At 34.6% G+C, this 24,893-nt stretch overlaps 1 protein-coding gene across 1 annotated transcript in view; it reads left to right on the top strand.

The window, feature by feature from the left end:
- LOC132556765 (mucin-2-like) overlaps nt 1–24,893 on the top strand; it is an 82,672-nt gene that overhangs the window by 25,548 nt on the left and 32,231 nt on the right. Inside the window, exons 10-25 of the mRNA XM_060221207.1 lie at nt 3,231–3,386; nt 7,269–7,676; nt 7,967–8,079; nt 9,557–9,871; nt 11,190–11,391; nt 12,548–12,621; nt 13,793–14,000; nt 15,901–16,161; nt 17,202–17,342; nt 18,044–18,250; nt 18,978–19,232; nt 21,316–21,520; nt 22,004–22,179; nt 22,723–22,884; nt 24,205–24,327; nt 24,495–24,620. Coding sequence (XP_060077190.1) covers nt 3,231–3,386; nt 7,269–7,676; nt 7,967–8,079; nt 9,557–9,871; nt 11,190–11,391; nt 12,548–12,621; nt 13,793–14,000; nt 15,901–16,161; nt 17,202–17,342; nt 18,044–18,250; nt 18,978–19,232; nt 21,316–21,520; nt 22,004–22,179; nt 22,723–22,884; nt 24,205–24,327; nt 24,495–24,620 — 3,132 coding nt within the window. The remainder of the gene's footprint in view (nt 1–3,230; nt 3,387–7,268; nt 7,677–7,966; nt 8,080–9,556; nt 9,872–11,189; nt 11,392–12,547; nt 12,622–13,792; nt 14,001–15,900; nt 16,162–17,201; nt 17,343–18,043; nt 18,251–18,977; nt 19,233–21,315; nt 21,521–22,003; nt 22,180–22,722; nt 22,885–24,204; nt 24,328–24,494; nt 24,621–24,893) is intronic.

The raw sequence follows: 24,893 nt of genomic DNA on the forward strand, positions 1-24,893 counted from the left end.
GAGCATGCTTAATGTCCCATTTAGATGTAGGTCTATATTTTGTTCCCTTTAAGTATGGTCATGTTTTGATAATCATATCCTTTTCTAATGAGATGTTGCTTTTCCTTTTCAGTGATCGTATTATGTAGTGACTGTGTTAGTCTACTGTAGCTTAAAACAATATATATATAATATTGTGCTCTCAAATATGATGCATCATATACATGATGTATGATTGATATCAAGTCTGCATTATTCATATAGGTACAATATGATTCTCTAACATATTTGAAAGGACGTGTTACCTTTGTTCGTAATCTGAACATTTTATCGCCGTTCCTGTGATAATTTCTGTACAATTACCTGAAGATACCTTGAAGGTAGGATTTTATTTACTCTTAAAGTAAATTTTATTTATAGAAACATCCACTATCGCAGATACCACGACTACCGCACCTACTACAACTGATTTTTCTACAACAGCCGAAGCTACAACAACCTCAGATGTTACTACAACTGCTGAAGCTACTACAACCTCTAATGTTACTACAACTGACGCAGTTACTACAACCTCAGATGTTACTACAACTGCCGCAGCTACTACAACATCAGATGTTACTACATCGGCCGCAGCTACTACAACCTCAAATGTGACTACAACTGACTCAGCTACTACAACATCAGATGTTACTACAACTACAGCAGCTACTACATCTGATTTTACTACAACTGCCGCAGCTACTACAACCTCAAATGTTACTACAACTGACGCAGCTACTACAACATCAGATGTCACTACAACTGACGCAGCTACTACAACATCAGATGTCACTACAACTGACGCAGCTACTACAACATCTGATATAACCACAACAGACATTGTTAGCACAACCTCTACCTTAACGTCTACAACTATAGCAAATCGTAAGTTACGGGTTTACAGTCATGTAAATGTTTGGCATTTGTGATATCGTTGGTGATATCCAGTCATGATCAATCTTCACTTCATAAGTTCAGTTTCAGGTTGATAGGTAATTGTAAGTAGATGCTAATCTGCAGTAGAACATATCACTTCTGAAACAACGTCTACATATATTTTGAGCATGCTTAATGTCCCATTTAGATGTAGGTCTATATTTTGTTCCCTTTAAGTATGGTCATGTTTTGATAATCATATCCTTTTCTAATGAGATGTTGCTTTTCCTTTTCAGTGATCGTATTATGTAGTGACTGTGTTAGTCCACTGTAGCTTAAAACAATATATATATAATATTGTGCTCTCAAATATGATGCATCATATACATGATGTATGATTGATATCAAGTCTACATTATTCATATAGGTACAATATGATTCTCTAACATATTTGAAACGACGTGTTACCTTTGTTCGTAATCTGAACATTTTATCGCCATTCCTGTGATAATTTCTGTACAATTACCTGAAGATACCTTGAAGGTAGGATTTTATTTACCCTTAAAGTAAATTTTATTTATAGAAACATCCACTATCGCAGATACCACGACTACCGCACCTACTACAACTGATTTTTCTACAACAGCCGAAGCTACAACAACCTCAGATGTTACTACACCTGCTGAAGCTACTACAACCTCTAATGTTACCACAACTGACGCAGTTACTACAACCTCAGATGTCACTACAACTGACGCAGCTACTACAACATCAGATGTCACTACATCGGCCGCAGCTACTACAACCTCAAATGTGACTACAACTGACGCAGCTACTACAACATCAGATGTTACTACAACTACAGCAGCTACTACATCTGATTTTACTACAACTACCGCAGCTACTACAACCTCAAATGTTACTACAACTGACGCAGCTACTACAACATCAGATGTCACTACAACTGACGCAGCTACTACAACATCAGATGTCACTACATCGGCCGCAGCTACTACAACCTCAAATGTGACTACAACTGACGCAGCTACTACAACATCAGATGTTACTACAACTACAGCAGCTACTACATCTGATTTTACTACAACTGCCGCAGCTACTACAACATCAAATGTCACTACAACTGACGCAGCTACTACAACATCAGATGTTACTACAACTGACGCAGCTACTACAACATCAGATGTCACTACAACTGACGCAGCTACTACAACATCTGATATAACCACAACAGACATTGTTAGCACAACCTCTACCTTAACGTCTACAACTATAGCAAATCGTAAGTTACGGGTTTACAGTCATGTAAATGTTTGGCATTTGTGATATCGTTGGTGATATCCAGTCATGATCAATCTTCACTTCATAAGTTCAGTTTCAGGTTGATAGGTAATTGTAAGTAGATGCTAATCTGCAGTAGAACATATCACTTCTGAAACAACGTCTACATATATTTTGAGCATGCTTAATGTCCCATTTAGATGTAGGTCTATATTTTGTTCCCTTTAAGTATGGTCATGTTTTGATAATCATATCCTTTTCTAATGAGATGTTGCTTTTCCTTTTCAGTGATCGTATTATGTAGTGACTGTGTTAGTCCACTGTAGCTTAAAACAATATATATATAATATTGTGCTCTCAAATATGATGCATCATATACATGATGTATGATTGATATCAAGTCTACATTATTCATATAGGTACAATATGATTCTCTAACATATTTGAAACGACGTGTTACCTTTGTTCGTAATCTGAACATTTTATCGCCATTCCTGTGATAATTTCTGTACAATTACCTGAAGATACCTTGAAGGTAGGATTTTATTTACCCTTAAAGTAAATTTTATTTATAGAAACATCCACTATCGCAGATACCACGACTACCGCACCTACTACAACTGATTTTTCTACAACAGCCGAAGCTACAACAACCTCAGATGTTACTACAACTGCTGAAGCTACTACAACCTCTAATGTTACCACAACTGACGCAGTTACTACAACCTCAGATGTCACTACAACTGACGCAGCTACTACAACATCAGATGTCACTACATCGGCCGCAGCTACTACAACCTCAAATGTGACTACAACTGACGCAGCTACTACAACATCAGATGTTACTACAACTACAGCAGCTACTACATCTGATTTTACTACAACTACCGCAGCTACTACAACCTCAAATGTTACTACAACTGACGCAGCTACTACAACATCAGATGTCACTACAACTGACGCAGCTACTACAACATCAGATGTCACTACATCGGCCGCAGCTACTACAACCTCAAATGTGACTACAACTGACGCAGCTACTACAACATCAGATGTTACTACAACTACAGCAGCTACTACATCTGATTTTACTACAACTGCCGCAGCTACTACAACATCAAATGTCACTACAACTGACGCAGCTACTACAACATCAGATGTTACTACAACTGACGCAGCTACTACAACATCTGGTATAACCACAACAGACATTGTTAGCACAACCTCTACCTTAACGTCTACAACTATAGCAAATCGTAAGTTACGGGTTTACAGTCATGTAAATGTTTGGCATTTGTGATATCGTTGGTGATATCCAGTCATGATCAATCTTCACTTCATAAGTTCAGTTTCAGGTTGATAGGTAATTGTAAGTAGATGCTAATCTGCAGTAGAACATATCACTTCTGAAACAACGTCTACATATATTTTGAGCATGCTTAATGTCCCATTTAGATGTAGGTCTATATTTTGTTCCCTTTAAGTATGGTCATGTTTTGATAATCATATCCTTTTCTAATGAGATGTTGCTTTTCCTTTTCAGTGATCGTATTATGTAGTGACTGTGTTAGTCTACTGTAGCTTAAAACAATATATATATAATATTGTGCTCTCAAATATGATGCATCATATACATGATGTATGTTTGATATCAAGTCTGCATTATTCATATAGGTAGCATATGATTCTCTAACATATTTGAAACGACTTGTTAACTTTGTTCGTAATCTGAACATTTTATCGCCATTCCTGTGATAATTTCTGTACAATTACCTGAAGATACCTTGAAGGTAGGATTTTATTTACCCTTAAAGTAAATTTTATTTATAGAAACATCCACTATCGCAGATACCACGACTACCGCACCTACTACAACTGATTTTTCTACAACAGCCGAAGCTACAACAACCTCAGATGTTACTACAACTGCTGAAGCTACTACAACCTCTAATGTTACTACAACTGACGCAGTTACTACAACCTCAGATGTTACTACAACTGCTGCAGTTACTACAACCTCAGATGTTACTACAACTGACGCAGCTACTACAACATCAGATGTTACTACAACTGCTGCAGTTACTACAATATCAGATGTTACTACAACTACAGCAGCTACTACATCTGATTTTACTACAACTGCCGCAGCTACTACAACCTCAAATGTTACTACAACTGACGCAGCTACTACAACATCAGATGTCACTACAACTGACGCAGCTACTACAACATCAGATGTCACTACAACTGACGCAGCTACTACAACATCTGGTATAACCACAACAGACATTGTTAGCACAACCTCTACCTTAACGTCTACAACTATAGCAGATCGTAAGTTACGGGTTTACAGTCATGTAAATGTTTGGCATTTGTGATATTGTTGGTGATATCAAGTCATGATCAATCTTCACTTAATAAGTTCAGTTTCAGGTTGATAGGTAATTGTAAGTAGATGCTAATCTGCAGTAGAACATATCACTTCTGAAACAACGTCTACATATATTTTGAGCATGCTTAATGTCCCATTTAGATGTAGGTCTATATTTTGTTCCCTTTAAGTATGGTCATGTTTTGATAATCATATCCTTTTCTAATGAGATGTTGCTTTTCCTTTTCAGTGATCGTATTATGTAGTGACTGTGTTAGTCCACTGTAGCTTAAAACAATATATATATAATATTGTGCTCTCAAATATGATGCATCATATACATGATGTATGATTGATATCAAGTCTACATTATTCATATAGGTACAATATGATTCACTAACATATTTGAAACAACTGATTTTACTACAACAGCCGCAGCTACAACAACATCAGATGTTACTACAAATGTCACAGGTACAACAACATCAGATGTTACTACAAATGTCACAGGTACAACAAATTTTAATGTTACTACAAATGTCACAAGTACAGGAACTCTAATGTTACTACAGATGTTACAAGTACTGCAACCGCTGAGGTTATTACAGCTGCCTCTGATGTAAAGTAACCATGATTCCTATTGCAACAACCACTTGTAAGCTATGCAATTTTAAAGTGAAATATGCATATTGGTAGGAATAAATGTTATAACTTTACAAGGACAAAATGAAAACCAGCCTCAGGTGATGTGTGTAATACGTATCTGTTATCAAGCTGGTCAACAAATCGACTTCATTTCTGCTGGAATTGTGATAAAATTCAAACAAAAATCATCAATAACATTTAATAATATTTTTTCATGAATTTAGGTTTAAGGTCCGAAGACCAAGGTCATGACATCCTTACTTATTCACATTTGAGGTTTTATCAAACTATGTACATCGGGTACTACAAGTGCATTGATTTTATTTCTAAAAAAAATATCAAACTATTATGCAAGGACGTGTACACTCCTGTTTCGGGGTTGTAAAGTGTACTTCACCGTTACTTGTTACCAAAAGTCACCCAACCATATGGATACATAAACCTAGATATTTCAGTTATTATTTTCATCAAACTAGGCACATGCATGATGAAAAACCCCGCCATGATTGTGTTTTTAGTATTCTTTGGTTAGGGTCAAATAATATCACTATACGCAAAAGAGCAGGAATATTAATGCTTCAAATAATTTGACAGTTACCATATAAATAATAGCATTCCCTTATCCAGTTATATTTGGTTATTACCTTAGCAAACATGTAATCATTTCCATATTAATTTTCTATCGTTTTAGAAACAACCACTGTGGCTGCTAACACGACAACTTCTGCAGATACAACAACCACCGATTCGACAACTGTTACCACAGGTGTGACAACTTCTGCAGATACAACAACCACAGGTGCGACAACTGTTATCACAGGTGTGACAACTTCTGCAGATACAACAACCACCGATTCGACAACTGTTACCACAGGTGTGACAACTTCTGCAGATACAACAACCACAGGTGCGACAACTGTTACCACAGGTGTGACAACTTCTGCAGATACAACAACCACAGGTGCGACAACTGTTACAGGTAACTTATCACCGCATCTTAAATGTTAACAACTATGACAAGACGTTTGTACTTACCACAACTCTTTCAGCATAATCTAGTATTGTATTACGATGATGGTACAATAATATTTATTATTACATGGAAACGTTGCAAAATATTTCAATTTTATGTTAAGAAGTTGTGTTGTTTATGTAATTACTGATTAGATATTTGTGTATGTTTTTATGTAATGCGATTTGACAATCAGTAGTATTTCTTGCGCCCGTATGGTCACACGCTGACGAATAACTTGAAATACGATCTATCGGAAATTAATTCTGTTCTAAGGAATCCTAAAATGAATTCGGCATGCTATGTGTGTATCTTGTAGTAACAGTTACATCTGTGGTATAAATTATATCTTATAGATACCACAACTTCTGCTCCGACTACAACTCCCGTGGGCACTACAACAGTTGTATCTACTACAGCCATATTGAACGGTAAGGAATATTCACTGTCACATTCTGTACAAGGATAGTCTTTAACTTGTTCAATGCGATACACAAAATACATATTTTACCATAGACATGGCATAAAAGATTTTCCAGATAACTATCTTAATTATTTAACTCAATTAATATCAAGATGAACACACAAGATAAAACCAATGACAAAGTGTGTGCTCACACCAAATGTTACAGCTAAAATAAGTTCGAATTTAGACAGAAACGTATTAAGATGAAGGCATGCGGATACACACGGATAACTAATTGCAATGATCATACGTATATGCACTGCAAATTTTTTTTTTTTAATCATAAAAAGTCAACTTTATTCTTTGCTTATTCGTCATTATATATAAAGGTTGTATTCACAGTGTTATACGAAATATATCTAAATAACTTCAAACAACGCTTCAAATTAAGAATTTGCGCCTTCATCTCATAGATAATATATATAGACAATTTATTAAGTATCATTAATATTCAGCGATGAAAGCGTTAGTGCTTATATTTTAATACCTGTTAATATTTTTCATTTTTTCAAATATTTATAATATTCATATGATTTGAAATGTTTAATGTTGAGTCAAAATCATCTTGCTTGATGTTTTAGCAACAACCGTGACTTCAACTACCACAACGATGCCGACTACAACAACAACGGCGCCGACTACAACTACAACGACGCCGACTACAACAACAACGGCGCCGACTACAACAACAACGGCGCCGACTACAACAACAACGGCGCCGACTACAACTACAACGACGCCGACTACAACTACAACGGCGCCGACTACAACAACAACGACGCCGACTACAACAACAACGACGCCGACTACAACAACAACGACGCCGACTACAACTACAACGACTCCGACTACAACTACAACGACGCCGACTACAACAACAACGACGCCGACTACAACTACAACGACTCCGACTACAACTACAACGACGCCGACTACCACAACAACGACGCCGACTACAACAACTACGCAGCCTCTTAGCCCTCAATTAGGTGAGACATTCAGTAGCAATATATTTATTAATCGCTCATCGATATATTCTACTTGTTTCTATATGAAGGAGAAACATTATGTAGGTACTTGTGTGCAAACTGTAAATGTCAATCAAAAAACTTTTTGCATTAGAACGGAGAGACCAAACGAAGAATTGGAAAACTTTTTTTGTCAAATTAATTAGAAAGACAGATATATCTGATAAATGTTCATCTTCGTCCCAACTTGGATATGATAATTACATCGCATGTCAATTTCAAGGAAGTGACATACTTGTCTTCTTTTTCAGACCTGATCAGTTCGACTTCTGCCCTCTCTATCCAATCGACTGGAAATTCTGGACCAATATTTTCACAATTTTCCATGCCTGTTACGAATGGTATGAGCTACAACATGATGTATGTAAGTAAAAATAATTAAAAGTTTTAAAGAAAGAACATACTAATCGATGAAATTAGTATAACTTAGTTCAGTGTCAAAAACACATGTACTCTGCCTATTTTGAGATACTCAGCTACTCATCAACACGTTTTACAGCCATTTTTAGTACTATTAGTCAGGGTAACAATCTTATTCGGATACGTTTTACTATAATTCTTTTAGTACTATCATACTGTTCTTCTTAGTATGATCAATCGGGGGAACACTCTCATTGGAACACGTTCACTGTTCTTCTTAGTATGATCAATCGGGGGAACACTCTGATTGGAACACGTTCACTGTTCTTCTAGTATTACCATTCAGGGGAACAATTTTGAATGCTACTTCCAGAGAAACATTTCTTTCAAAACTAACTTAAATTTGTATACTGTTTTATCTTATTGAAAGCTGAGAGCTTTCTGTTCGAAGAATGAATACGATACAAATAAGCAGTTGTGAACTATACTTGAACATATTGCGCAAAAAGTAAGGCAGTCGACAAGTAAATGATATACTTCAGCTCACAGAAAGGATGAAATTTCTGCTTGACATTATCTCCATCGAGTAACGTCCTACTGTAACAAAACACATATCTCACGCACCTAATTGTAAAACAGCATCTACGTTGTAACATTTCACTTCTCCTTCACACCTCATTGTTACACAACTTTTTTCAAAGCAAACTATGACATTACACCCCCACCAACACACACCAGAAGCATAGTACTATACCCTACACATTCATTAACACAATATCTATCTACCACACCTAACTTTAACACCCTACAATAACACAACACCTATCATTGACGCTCAGCTGTAACACAAAGCCTCGACCACATCCTACAATAACACAACACCTATCATTGACGCCCAGCTGTAACACACAGCCTCCCCCACACCCTTAAATAACCCAACACCTATCATTGACGCCCAGCTGTAACACAAAGCCCACCTCCCCACACCCTACAATAACACAACACCTATCATTGACGCCCAGCTGTAACACAAAGCCTCCCCCTACACCCTACAATAACACAACACCAATCATTGACGCCCAGCTGTAACACAAAGCCCACCTCCCCACACCCTACACTAACACAACACCTATCATTGACTCCCAGCTGTAACACAAAGCCTCCCCCTACACCCTACAATAACACAACACCAATCATTGACGCCCAGCTGTAACACAAAGCCTCCCCCTACACCCTACAATAACACAACACCTATCATTGACGCCCAGCTGTAACCATCTAGCACACTCCACTGTAAATCAATACATATCTCCGATACTCTTGTGTAACACAACACCTATCTCCCATCCTTTACTTTTAAAACAATCATCTGCTACCATCAGCTGTTTTAACGCATATCTCGACATATATTTTATTACTTTATTTCATTGTGAATGTCTGATCTATTCATTTTAATCATTTTACGTTAATTTTATTTTCAGGTTAACAAGAACGGATTCATATCATTAGGTCAAAGGATGTCTGTTTATGGTCAAGCTTTATCGGACATTCTTAGTTTCTCTTCTGGTTATAATGTGGTGTGTGGTCTCGGACTTGAATTTAATTACCGGAATGTATTTTATCAAGTATTTGATATTACGGAAGATGCTTTTACCGGGTCTGGATCTGTGCTCAATAATTTGAAGCTCACAATGGACGAGATTAGTCTCGAAGCAAAACTGTCGAGATTTACTCCTTATTGGGCTTTGGTCGCTACGTATCTAAACGCAACACTCGAAAACGGCGATGCCACGCAGGTAAACCATTTGCCATGGTAACACAAATTCTTACCACGGTTATTGTTTTCTTTGTAGATGACGTCGTATAAAATCTTAGATTCATATTTTTACTGCAGTTTTATTTTAGTGTTTTTTTGCATTGGACATATTCCACTAACGTGTTATTAATTGCAGTTACTGTATATTGTTTTCTATGGCAGATACTGAGGTTGTGCCACTTCACCATCGCGCTAACCTGTTTGGATGTGCTAAAATATAAACGTCCAGTGTACATCATATACCATATTGATAATTCTGAGTATTTTCGCCTGTCACAGTTTAAATTATGTAGTTACATGTTTTCTCTTACCTCCCCATTGCTATTGATTGAAAATATTCTAGTCCAGATATTGGAGAACTGTCGCATACTTAATTAAATATCAACAGTATCAGAAACTCAAAAAAAACAAAAACATTGCCGTTGAGTATGAAATCATTTGTTTACCTGAAACACTTCCGGTACTGTTTTATCTACTCACTACTCACAAGCTGTTAATTAACGGTTTCGCCTTACTTAAGACTTGATAGACAGAATAAATACAGCTAATTCCTTGATTTTTTTTATTTCTAATGGGTCAATTTTTATGCCCATCATTTACAGATTGATAATTCATAATAAAAGCAGTGTATCGCCGTTATTCATCACTATAGTATTCAATTTCGATATATCCACATGTTCTCTTAAGAATGGCTTGGATCCATTAGGAATTGTGATGATAGGTGAGACTTAAAAGTTCAAACCATCACCACTGGTATGTTCAAAAATAGCAAAACATTATTGTTGAAATGCTAATGCTGATCAAGTGTTTCTAAAACGCCGGCCCTTCAGTTATAGACCCTAACTATTGCTGTTTTTCTGGTAAATAACTGTTGCTTAGATTGACATAAACACAGTCTACAACAAAAAAGGGTTATTTGATCATACATCACTCTATTAGCATTTGCATTTGGCTTGTAAAGTTTTTACTAAGATATTTCTAGCAATTGCATAACGAATAACTTATTTACCAGACGGCTGAGGGGTAAACTGTAGATGTATTCAAACAGATTCGAAACTTCCAACTTCAAAAAATCAACGAAATAAAGTGAAAGTAAAGGGTTTCTGCATTTTAGTCATCATACATCTGATCCTTCAAGTTATCTGATGAGTTGAGAACTTGTGAGATGTTGTTAATGTATTACAATGCCTAGCTACAAGACAACAAATTGTTTAACATCAGAAAGAGAAAGTTTTAGACGTAATTTATTAAAATAAATCGATCTTTTCATCAAATCATTGTGAATATTTTTTATTCAGACGGCCACATTTCAAATAACACTTATGACCGACGGTCATACTTCATATAGCATGGTGAATTACAATAACATTGCTATTACGCCGGGGATAGAGACAGACAATGCTGCAGTTGGAGTAAAGATCGGCAGTATGCGCAACCAACTATTTTCGTCTAACACACCACAGGCTTTAGAACTGCATTTGGTTCGAAACGGAGATTCAGGTAACTATATGCAATTCAGTATCGCCAGATTAATGTGTCATACTACTTTGAATAATGCAATTAACCATCGTTTATTTTCAAATATAAACAGGTTATTTATACTTAATACTTAAGTGTTCCCAATCAACATATTGTATAAATGAATATTAGTTAAACATGTTCTGCTGAAAAACCAAAATGCTGTATTAGCAGACGATTGATACCTAATCAAATAGGGAATGGATGGGGATATTGATTTGAGTTCCGTCCGTGTGTCCGTGCGTCTGAGGGATTTCCGGGCAATAAATGCAAAACCGTTCAATTTTAACTTCACAAAACTTTCTGTGTATATTAGGTTAGTGTCTAAATTGTGCCTTATTGGCGACATTTCATTTTTATATATTTTCTGTTACCATGGAAACATAGACAAAATAGTGTGTATTTTCCTTTCCAGGCTACAACTTCAAAACTGTTCCACTCAACTCGACAAAACTTTCTGAATTTATTAGGATAGTACCCAGGTTGTGACTTCTGCTATTGACGAAATTTCATTATTTTCTATATTTTTCTGTTACCAAGGAAACATTCTCAAAAACACACAAAAGATGTGTTAACTTTCCTTTCCGGGATACAACTTCGAAATCATTTCACTCATATCAACCAAACATTATGCATAAATTATGTTAGTGCCCTAGTCGTGCCTAGTAATTGACGAAATTGGAGAGAGTTACCTGCCTTAGTACAACCTTTCTAAGTTCCATAGTATAGTTTAACTTCGTTCTTAACCATATGGATTTGGTTTTAAATTTGGAATTAGATAAACAGGAAATCAAACGTGTTTTTTTTTTTTTTTTTTTTTGGACTATGTTTTGCACTACAGAATAAAATTTTACCAATTCATAGGTCGACGATTCGGGTTCCAATCTGGATAACAGCTTCAGCAAGCTAACTCTCCAATGCGGATAACATATACAGTGTGTTGGCTTTTGTTAGGCTCTTTTTAACCGCCTTAAATTTCCGCACATGATATCATAAAAATCGCTGTAACAATAAGCTGCCATTATATTGTTTATGTACGTTGATGTATATCGTTCTTTTCTACATGTTTTGCTATATGTATCATTCTTGTAAGCACTTTCCTTTTAAGTAAAATAACTATACATTTCACATGTTTCAGCATATCGTGGAATATACGCCAACAGAATCAGTGATAGTGCACTTGTCTCCCCTATTTCTTATACAACAATTTGCGTAAGCTGGGTTTCAAGGCAACCAAGGAGGTCTCTAAACGTCTTTGATAAGTTTTTTGTGTGTCCTTGCAATGAACGGGCAGCTTGGGTTTTTTTTACTCGAATATCACCCAGACTTACCAGTGGGCGAAGGTGTTACGCGGCGAGATCTACAGCTTCACCCTGGGATGCAGTGGTAAGTTTTCTGTTTTGTTTTATCATATCTAACTACTGCTTACATGTTTTGTAGTCAAGCGCTGGGAATATCATGTGATTTATAAAAAGGTAAATGACCATTATTTGATATATTTAACATCATTTCTTTGCCTAGAATAAGACAAAGAAATGCATGTTTTATTAACGTATTAGTATTTGTACAAGACATGGAATTTCTTCAAATACATCCTCGATTCTGCAAAATGGAAGTGCAATATAAGTGCAATATCTATTTATAATTGTCTGGGCAATAACGTTTGATATGTTAAAGAAACAGAGCTACATCACGGTTTTACTTACACTTTCACCTAGGTCAAATATGAAATAATTTTGTATTATTTTGTACTATTTTTATACTATTTTGTATTATTATTACTATTACATATAAATATTTGTTTCCATTAACATTTTGTACTGGTACCTTAAAGAAAAACAAATATTTGCATGACAAGATAAACAGGCCAAAGATGGTTGTCAAAGTTACTATTTTATTTGTTCAAACATTATGAATGATTCGTCAGCAGCTAAAGCCATGACTTAAAATCAATTTCAAGACAAAAAAGCACATAAGTAAAAAAATTCATACTGATGGAATTAAAGTGAATTTGTCTTGGATACTATTGTCTATCAAGGCTGCTGTTTTGTATCTGGAATCATGCAATGCATAGCAGTGAATTAATTTTATTACGCAAGTAATTTTTGATACTTGTAAATATGACATAACAAGCATGAATACTCACAACGAAATGAAAGGAAAAGCTACCTTCAGGTTTATGTATATCTTTTTATTATGGTAATGAATACATTCTTGACCATTAAAGACATACACTACTGCTCACTTCAAACAGCAAATTCTAAATTATTGCATTTGTTTTGAAATTATGAAAATTAAGATCTCTTCAGAAATCTAAAGGTTTCGTTTATTTATCTTTGTGTATTTATCTATTATTAAAGTGAATTTATCATTCTTGTTACAGGAATGTTGCTACCAGAACGGATTTATACTCTCCGGGTATAGGGCAGGAATCCTAATACCATATTACTTTACCTGGATGAGGAACCTTCAACTCATATTTTCACATATCTACAGGGATATTTGTTGTTTATTCTCTAATATGTGCAACTATTACAGCACGGTACGACCCAGTCCTGTTTGGTGCAATCCAACAATTATTATATTACGAGGTAAGTTACCAGTTTGTTTGTCTGTAAACCAGAAAAAAACTTAACAGGCACTGTAATTCCTAGCGACCATCCATTCTCTGAAATATTGTGTGAATACATTCATTAATCAGCGACTGAATTAAAGAAATCAAATTTTCAAAATATATTTACTCTTTGCCCTTGCATAAAATGAGATAAATATCGTGCAATATTTACCAGCAATGTATCATACCAACAAAACCACACGACAGACTCGACATAGTTACAAAAACATATCATACAAACCATAGCACCAGAAAACATGAAACAAAGTTAAGACATGCGATATTAATGTAATTAAACTAACGCACGCTAAATATAATTTAATCCCCAGTAAAACAAAAACAATGAACAAATGCATTTCATACAAACTAAATCGCATTATATACATATACAAATCAAACACACGAAATACATATACAGACTAAACACACGAAATACATATACAAACTAAACACACGAATTACATATACAAACTAAACACACGAAATACATATACAAACTAAACACACGAAATACATATACAAACTAAACACACGAAATACATATACAAACTAAACACACGAAATACATATACAAACTAAACACACGAATTACATATACAAATCAAACACACGAAATACATATACAAACTAAACACACGAATTACATATACAAATCAAACACACAAAATACATATACAAACTAAACACACGAATTACATATACAAACTAAAACACACAAAATACATATACAGACTAAACACAAGAAATTACATATACAAACTAAAACACACGAAATACATATATAAACTAAACACACGAATTACATATACAAACTAAACACACGAATTACATATACAAATCAAACACACAAAATACATATACAAACTAAACACACGAATTACATATACAAACTAAAACACACGAAATACATATACAAACTAAACACAAGAAATTACATATACAAACTAAACACACGAAATACATATATAAACTAAACACACGAAATACATATACAAACTAAACACACGAATTACATATACAAATCAAACACACAAAATACATATACAAACTAAACACACGAATTACATAGTCAAACTAAACACACGAATTACATATACAACCTAAAACACACAAAATACATATACAGACTAAACACAAGAAATTACATATACAAACTAAACACACGAAATACATATACAAACTAAAACACACGAAATACATATATAAACTAAACACACGAATTACATATACAAACTAAACACACGAAATACATATACAAACTAAACACACGAATTACATATACAAACTAAACACACGAATTACATATACAAATCAAACACACGAAATACATATACAAATCAAACACACGAAATACATATACAAATCAAACACACGAAATACATATACAAACTAAACACACGAAATACATATACAAACTAAAACACACAAAATACATATACAAACTAAAACACACGAATTACATATACAAACTAAACACACGAAATACATATACAGACTATCACACGAATTACATTTACAAAGTAAAACACACAACACGCAAAATATATATCATACCAAGCGATACATACGAATTACAGCATAAAGCATGCTTACCAAAATATACGAGTCAGATATATTTCATATGCAAAACATACTTATCACACAAACCATATTGAACAAATGTCGTCAACACCAAAACGGATGAAATATATATATATATCTTAACAGCAGAAATATATATTTAATGTTTGTTTGCCATTTTTTGATGTGACATTAATCAATTTAAAATGTTGATTGATTTTTTCATAGAAATATGACAGATACAACTTTTTATATAAAACTATTGACTTGTCTTTTTTTCCGGTTTTAATACTTTGGAACTTTTGTGTTCAATATAGCCAGTTTGATTGGTGATCCTCACATCAAGACGATTGATGGAAAAGATTATACATTCAATGGATACGGTGAATACTTAATGCTGCGCGTCGACAACAACAATCAAACAATGTTAAAGTCGTTTGAGCTTCAAGCTCGAACAGGCCTTGCATTAGATAAAAATAATGACACAATCAATGCCACTATCTTTACTGCGTTTGTCGCCAAGGACCATACAGACGCTAAAGTGCAAGTGGAACTCGATGTTGACAGTACAAATTCAAGTAAGTCATTTTTTTTCCTTTTACTTTTTTTCTCTCTCTTTTGAAGAGATTTCAATGAACAAGACCATTTTATAAAAAAATATCCAAAATGCTAGGCACACAGTTGAACCGATTGCCTTTAAGTAGTGTGATTTGTTTCCTGATACATTGAATTTATTACCGCAGTTATTATTCACACCCTTAAACCTTAAAAATGTATAATTTAACATTTTATTTTGTTTTTATTTGCTTGAATCGGAGAAAAACTACATCAGATTTTGTATATTGTACTAAAACAGTGGTTTTTGTAAATACATGTATGTATGTAAGTTACACTATGTAAATGTATAATAGCCATATAACCGTGATCGATGTTTGGAATTAACAACTCAAGAAAATATTACATTGACCTTCGACCACTATGTCCATGGTCAATATGTAAAGAATAGTTTAATTCGCATATTGTCTAAAGCCAAAGGAATCATATTGTATGTCGTGGTTCACTGTATACTTTACAGCCACCATGCAATAAGATGTGTTTGAGGATACAGTTATAAGAAAAACACTGTGGAATTGTTTCATTCTATTCTAGTAAACCTATCTGCAATTACCACATAATTACTGCGTAACCAGACATCATTCCTTTCAGTGCTGTGGCTTATATCATGAATAACGAATGTACTCTCAACAATGTGGACTTGTTAGTAAACACCTATCAGACCCAGGTGAACCCATGTTTTAAAACAAACAATCGTGTATTGCTGACTATAGAACAGGGTTATTGATGATAAGTTGACTACGGTCTCCCCACAACTAACTAGCATAACTCAGTGCGCACAACGTTTGTCCTCTAACAATGTAGTAGTCACTAGCTGTATGACAATTGTAATGAAATTGCCTATGTATGTTAGACACAATTACTATTCAATAAACATCTAGCAGCCAATCCATACCGAAAAAGGTTTATACAATTATTCATAATATACTTGTACATATCATGTATCGTTTGAAAACATTGCTGAATTTGCACCTTATATCATGATTTTTTCCCATAACTACAGGACTGCTTATTTACAAGAATGGCATGGAACTAACAGAATTGTTTGAAGCAAATCCGGAGTATGACTCTTCTGAGACTGATCCAAACTGCACTTTGGTCCTTACCCGAGAAAATAATACAGTTCATATTTCAACATCTACTAGTAAGTAGTTGTGTAAACAGTTCATAGAAACCCGATAATTTAATGAGAGCAAAAATGTCACTTTTTGTGGAACCGGTTTGAATATTATATTCGCTGATATCGTTAGAGGATTTTTATATACATACAAGGTAAGTCGTATTTACTAAATTCTATAGTTATATAAAACACGATTGAACTATTTCTTCCTTGCATATAGGCGTCTAACAAATATATACACTATAAATATTGATATCTAGGAGTGGAGAAAAAGTATGCACTATACCTGTTGATATCATTGTCTTTTCGTCAATAGCACACATGTAGAATGCAAGGTATAATTTAGTTAAAATCCGCACCATATTTTAACACTATCGAATTCTACGCTTTATGAGATTTCGGTAGCTATCGATCATGTTAAATGGTCGACGGTTGTACTTGACGACATATGATATGACGCCCTGGAGTACAAGGTTTGAATGAGCCCTTCACGTATTTAGTTCATGTGTTTGTTATCAGTAAGAAAAACTAGTATTATATCAATTGTTTGCAGGACTGCAGATTTCAAAGACCTTCTGTCTTCTTGTTTCAGAGCTATTTACTCCAAGTTCCTAATTCCAACATATATCATTCTTACAACAACTGTAAATACATGCCTGACAATAGCTATGATCGGGAAAGACGATAAATTGTTTGAAATTAATTGTTTTGATGCTTTTTTACAGACATCCGTGTATCAATCACTCCAAGCTTAGGACTTTTGACAGTAGGATTTGACATGCCTAAAGATTTCGAGAACAAGGGTGCGGTTGGTCTTTTAGGAAATTTCAACAATGATCCCAATGACGACTTTGTACTACCGAATGGCACCAGCCTTGATCCCTCTAGAAATTACACCGAAAAGGAAATCTTCTATGAGTTCGGACAGAAATGTAAGCATAATTTCCACTAGATTGGTGGACGACGCTATGTTTTTCATTAGAAAATGTAAACAGACTATAACCGTAGGTTTGGTCCTTTTACTGCTACTCAAATGTTCCACTATGAATTGCTATATTGTTGTTATGTTGAGACGTTAATTGCTTTACATATTTATCGTGTTTCTTTCTTAATGTATGAATTATTTTAAACGTCTATACTTGTGTATCCGTTTGTTATTTAAGCTGCTGCTTCCGTCGACCAAATATGTGCTCTTTCTTAGGTTCTAGAAGTCGTAGACGAACCGAATCATAATTTGGATTTAAATCATTGCTATGCCTTTTGTAGCTCGGAGGTGTATTACAATGAAATAGTTAACCGCTTGTTATTCTAACACTATAAGCTTGATAATGTCTTTGGATATAGGTGATATAAATTTTAAATAATAATAAATTTTGCAAATATTGAAGTAAGATGAAAAGTAGCGAAGCTGGATAATTATTAGACGTTAGGATTAGATGATACTAAACAAATCAGAAACGCTACAAATAAAAATAAATCGGATTCTCTAGAAGACAAAAAACTTGTGATATTTATTTAAATAGCATTACACACACACACACACTCTCTCTCTCTCTCTCTCTCTCTCTCTCTCTCTCTCTCTCTCTCTCTCTCTCTCTCTCTCTCTCTCTCTCTCTCTCTCTCTCACACACACATGATGATATTTTCTTTTTTTTTCAGGGCGCCTCAATGGTTCAGAATCGCTTTTCACATATGCACCAGGGGAATCACCAAACACCTATTATTTTCCCGATTTCGTTCCCATCTTCGTTGACAGCTACAATGCTTCAGTTCTTGAAAATGCCAAAGCTGAATGCGGTGGGGAAAATGCTGCAAAATCATGTATATTTGATTTCCTAAGTACGGGAAATAAGGAGTTGGCTCAACAAACCGCAGCGGATGATTTGCAATCTAATATAGACAGATCGCAATTAGGTATTTACAATTTGCAAATTTGATTTTCTTACACGCTTCCAGTCGATCTCAAAACTAAACACAATTTGGTAAATCAGATAGAGACGTACATGTTTCTGAGAGGGATTATATTTTTCATCGAAATAAGTATATGGGTTTTATCAATCCCGTTTTACTTCTAAATGCGTGGCCAAATTCGCATACACTTTCTCAGATGTTACATGTTTTTGCAAAGACATAATTTCAACATTATTTGTCAAAACGCTCAGGTTGACCTTCATTGTTTATCCAACATTTGTGAATAAATATATAGTAAGTACTATTTTACATTATACACGAAAAACCATACAGGACAAATACTATGACAGTTTGTAATAATTATAAGTTCATCAACTAAGTCATGGGTTATTCTGTCTGACGTTTGTGTCTTTATTGCTCCATAGTCCCTGTTATTAATATATGAATATGTTAATTTCGTCATTTCTTTTTCGTTTAGATGCTTTTCTGTGAAATGTTAATACATTATTTCATCAGAACATTTTCAGTTTTTGCATGCATTATAAATTGATCACCTTTTGTTCCTATGTTCTTGTAATTGTCACAGTGTCTTGATTATGTATTGCTTTTTTCTCTCGTTACCGCCGTTACTAATTTCGCACTATTCTCATTGTGCTTTGAACCTTATTGCTATATTCTTGATATTGCTATTGTAATTTTGACTTTTGTTGCTTTTTTTTCGGAAAGCCTCATCGTGTGAGACTCGTGTGGCTGTGTTTTAATCATTTTCATTGTTTTTTTAATATTATTTTGCTGCTATGTTCTCAGTCATTGTGCTTTTGACTCGTCTACCAATGTTCCAACCAACTTTCTATCGTTGTGCTAACTTTTTTATGTTGTTGTCATCGTGTTTTGACAGGAGTTGCTTTCTTGCCTGCTGTTATGTTTTGTTTTGTTTTTTTTTTTTTTTTTTTTGTTACTTTTTGCCTTCTGTTTTCCCATTTCATTTTGCTTAGGGCTTTTATTTTTTTCTGTCAGGACTGCCTTCTTGTTTTACGTTTTAGTTTTTTTTCCATCGAATGCATCGAGCTGATTTTTGGAGGGATACTGAAAACATAAAATGAAAAACGATTTTTTATCAAGGCCCGATGACCGTGAAGAACCATAGGTATCTTCTTTATTGCCTTGCTGCAATGTATTGCAGTATTTCAGAATTTTTTCTATGTGTTTCTTACTCGTGTTTCGGCGTGTTATCGCTGTTTTATATGCGTATTTTCTCGCCGGCTGGCTTTTCGTTTTTAACTCGTGTTGTTATTTAACTCACGTTTGCTATATAATGCTATGTTCGAGCTTGCTGACATTGTTTTTTTGGCTTGTATTTGTTTCTGCTTTCTGGTGTCATGCTTTTGAACTTGTGTTGTTTCATTTCACCTTCTGTCAGTTTTATCTACCTTTGTTGCTATGCTATAGCATATTTTACCAAGTCTGCAGCATGCTGTTTCGTTGTTGTATTTTGCATCGTCATATCATTTATTGCGATTGTTTGTAAATGTATTTCACATACTGTTTGCGTATGTATTGAAATAAATATATTATAAATCATCTAAGAGCTAAACGTTTAATCTGGCTGAAGCATACTGTGTTCGATGTATGTAATGTAATAGGTTTTAATTGTCGTGAAACTACTTCCACAGTCTCCAGCTTCATCGCATGCAAACTTCCAATGACGAACTTAGCGGCACTTTTATTTTAGCATTTTCCACGCAGAAATAATTATAGAAAAAAACACATAAGTGAATATCCCCATTCTTCAATACAAATTTATAATAATAAACAAACATTAATTTTAACTATTTCATATAAAAGTGTTTCGTTGTCCTTCTAGGATTCTTCACTGATGCTAAGGGCTTAACATTGTATTATGCTAAAACATTATTGTAATAATAACAGCTTCTGTTTGCTGCCTATATATAGTACAATAATTAGTGTTGATACAAATATTAATCACGACACAAATTTGCCAAACAATGATCGCGCCAAAGAAGGCGTTTACAGTGTTCAGAAAGTTACTGTTTTCCTTCGTAACACACTGAAAAATGTTTTGCAGAAAATAGTCCCCCAAGCTTGACCGGAAACGAAAGCTTTACTTTCACCGTTGGCAAAACTGATTCACTCACCTTCACTGCCAACGACACAGGACCAGTCAATATATCCGCTGCGCAATTTCCAGCTTCTGGATTTTCTTCGAACGTTTCCGGGAACTCGTTGACATTGACTTGGACCCCAGAGGACTCATCTGTTCAGAATATACGGTATTGCCATAAAATATGTGTCGCTTACATTAGCAAAGTAATAAGCATTAACGTTATTTCTGGCATAGAAAAGATATGGATATAAACGCATACCCGGTAATGCAGTACATGTAATTAATGTTTTTTATCCAGCTAACATGCCTCGTTTACAGTTTCAATATTTTATCCTCTTGGATTAGGATTACCCTCAAAATTCAGGTTTTTTTTTAAAAAATGATTGGAATATATAAAAGGGACTACATGTGGTTATGTAGATATCCAACAATCCAAACCATAGTGTTGCAATATGTTCCTTAGTTTGGTCTATTTTTAGTATATTTACTTCACAAATGATTTTGTTTCATAACTTCCTTTGCCGTTCAATATTTCTTTTATTTTCCCCAATCAACTACGTGAAATTTTTATTCATGAGACTGAGTAAATAGACTGTTTTTTTATTCTTCAGCTATGATGCACTAAATTGAAATGAAATTGTTTTGACAGAGTAACCGCAGTGGACGAACTGAACTCTGACGCACCACCGATTGACCTCAACATCAGGCTATGCACTCTATGTTCAGATCATGGGACATGTGGAGACAATGTTCGACCAGTCGCTCAGAATGCTGAAGTTGGAAATTTTAATCTTTTGGAATGCATTTGCAACACCGGATGGTCAGGTAAGGGCCAACGGAATTTTTTTTTATCACGAGGATTTTGTCGGCTTGCCACTGCACTTTAGATATAAAATACTATAGGTTTACTGCAAAGTAGGCAAACACATTCCTTAAAAAGAAATTAGATATATGACGGCAGTCGAGATCTGAAACGAAGTCACTGAAAGTTTCTGTTTGACATTGATTTTTCACCAATACTTTCTTTACGGTGGTAGTTTTCACTGACATATCACTTAACTTGGCTTATAAGTAGTCGAAACACTGAAGGTCGTGTATGTATAAATATATTTCTGTAACACATGGTGACGGTGCATTTTCCATGGTTTTGTACGTCAAGCTTATGTTTGTTATATTTTACTTTTGTTTATTCTAGCAAAGCAATTCGATATGTTGATCTGTTTGAGCTAAATGAAATAAGTTTTACCGTTGTGGTTTTTCTATGTTGGTTGTTAAAGGAAATCTATATTCATTTAACTTGATTCTAATTATTTCTGACTGATTACGATCACCGTGTGTGTGTAAACCTTTTTTTCATATATACATTAGGTGATGATTGTGAAATAGACACTAACTCTTGCCTTGAATCACCATGCGCTGTGGGCCAGAACTGTACCGATCTCACCCCAGCACAGGAAGTGGCTCTCAACAGGAGCTACAACTGTACAGAGTGCCCTCAAGGGTACCAGGAGAACAATTCTCGATGTAGAGGTCGGTATAAATTATTCAATATGCAAAGTTCCTGAATATATGTAATTGTGTATGTAATGTAATGTGATGTAATGTAAAAAATGTAATGTAAAAAAAAAAATGTAAATAGTTGTTCACTTGCTTACAAAGACTAAACTTACGCCATTGTCATTACTCAGTCAGATGGATTTTGTATCATTTTCAATATATATGTATCATATATAACTACAGTATCGGGGATCCTTCGGCACCTACTCCCTCCAATTGCTAACGATATCTGAATATTAAATTGCCTAGATAAAAGTACCATTCTGTCATGATTTTCACGACAGCTAAATTAATTCAAAATTAGAACTAAGTTAACTATGTCTCCGTACATATATCTTAGATGTCAAGAATCAGGATTTTAGTTAGTTGTATATCTTGGTATAGGGACCAACGTTAAAGGTAACATGGCCAAATATGTTCGATTCCGAAACATAATCATAACATTTTGTTTGTACAACAGTACAAAACATGAAATATCTTGACTGGTGTCTCATGTGAAAATGACAAACGTTAATGTTATCTTATTTATATTTGGACAAGTTACATGTTTGATACAGTAGCTTGCGGTCATCGAAGGCTATAAATTGTGTGGAAATTATATACCTTATTATTTGAACTACAGGGTATGTTAACCAATACTTTTCGTGTAACGGCATTGTGCATATATCCTTGCCGCTTTAAAGACAGGTTTTGTAAATGGATCAGTCAGTATCGTTTGTTAATAATATTTGTTTATAGAAAAGTCTGAAGCTACAACTTTATTTTACCCAATTGGAATTCACGCTAATTTGTTTATCTGAGTAATCCGTTTAAATGTTGGTATCTTATTCCACAATGTTTTTGTTATCTTAGCATTTGACAACTAAGATCCTATCTAGCGATCATTTGTTTCAGCAAAGCCAGCGTTAACCATAACATTTGTTAATTGAATACGCGTAACAGGAAGATTATAGGTGCTCATTTTATTCAGTTCAGTGGAATAAAAGGAAATTTATTGTTTCTTTGAGAGTATCCTAAGTTGATGCCAGAGACATTTCTTTGTATTCTGAGACATCAGATTTTGGCAAAGCTCAAAGAATCTTTAGGATACTTATGCAGTAGTTGTGAAAAGGTTTCGCATTCTGCATGTGTATACTTCAAAAGGGCAGCTGTCTTAACTCCTTACTGGTAAAAATGTCATTCAAAAAAAGGAAATGAATCATCTCTTTCTTGGAATAAGTAGTAATTATGCTGCAAGCAAAATTTGTTCTAGGTCAAATAGGTCCTTATTGTTATTTTATATTTTATTTCAAGATATTGATGAATGCGCGATGGATGCAGCTAATAATTGCAATCAGAATTGTACAAATACACTTGGGAGCTACAGCTGTTTCTGTAGAGACGGTTTCCGACTTGAGGACTCGACCACATGTATAGGTAGGTCAAATAGATAATATTAGTTTGATAACATTTCACAGGACTTCATTGAAGTTTGATTTTTGAATGAAACAACGAAATGGAGATCGTATGGTAATAAACGTATTCTATAAGCCTAACGTACAATTATGAAAGACTAAATGTATCTCACTTTTTCCTTCACGCAGACATCGATGAGTGTTTGGAGGAATCGGATGGGTGCCAACAAACCTGTGATAACAAAGATGGCGGGTTTGTCTGCGGCTGTGTACCTGGCTATGAGCTTGCATCTGACGGGAAAACCTGTACTCAAGGTATAATTGTATCATAGTTTAATTCAGTTTACCATGAGGATATATTTTGTTGTTTTAATACCTGTTTGAAGTTAGATCAGTCAGTGAATGAATTATTTGCAAAGTATATCAGATAAATGTGCTATATAATCCGACGACTTTTAGTTTTGATGTTTTAAGATAGTTTAAAAGATTCCTTGTTTATAAATAACCGAATTCCTAACTTATATGGAAGGTACGAAATCACTTGTGTCTTATTAGCAGTAGATTGTACCTATGGAGTCACAAACTCTT

This window comes from Ylistrum balloti, unplaced genomic scaffold (assembly GCF_031769215.1).
Source record: "Ylistrum balloti isolate Yb309-2 unplaced genomic scaffold, AGI_CSIRO_Ybal_v1 Utg370590, whole genome shotgun sequence".
NCBI lineage: Eukaryota > Metazoa > Mollusca > Bivalvia > Pectinida > Pectinidae > Ylistrum > Ylistrum balloti.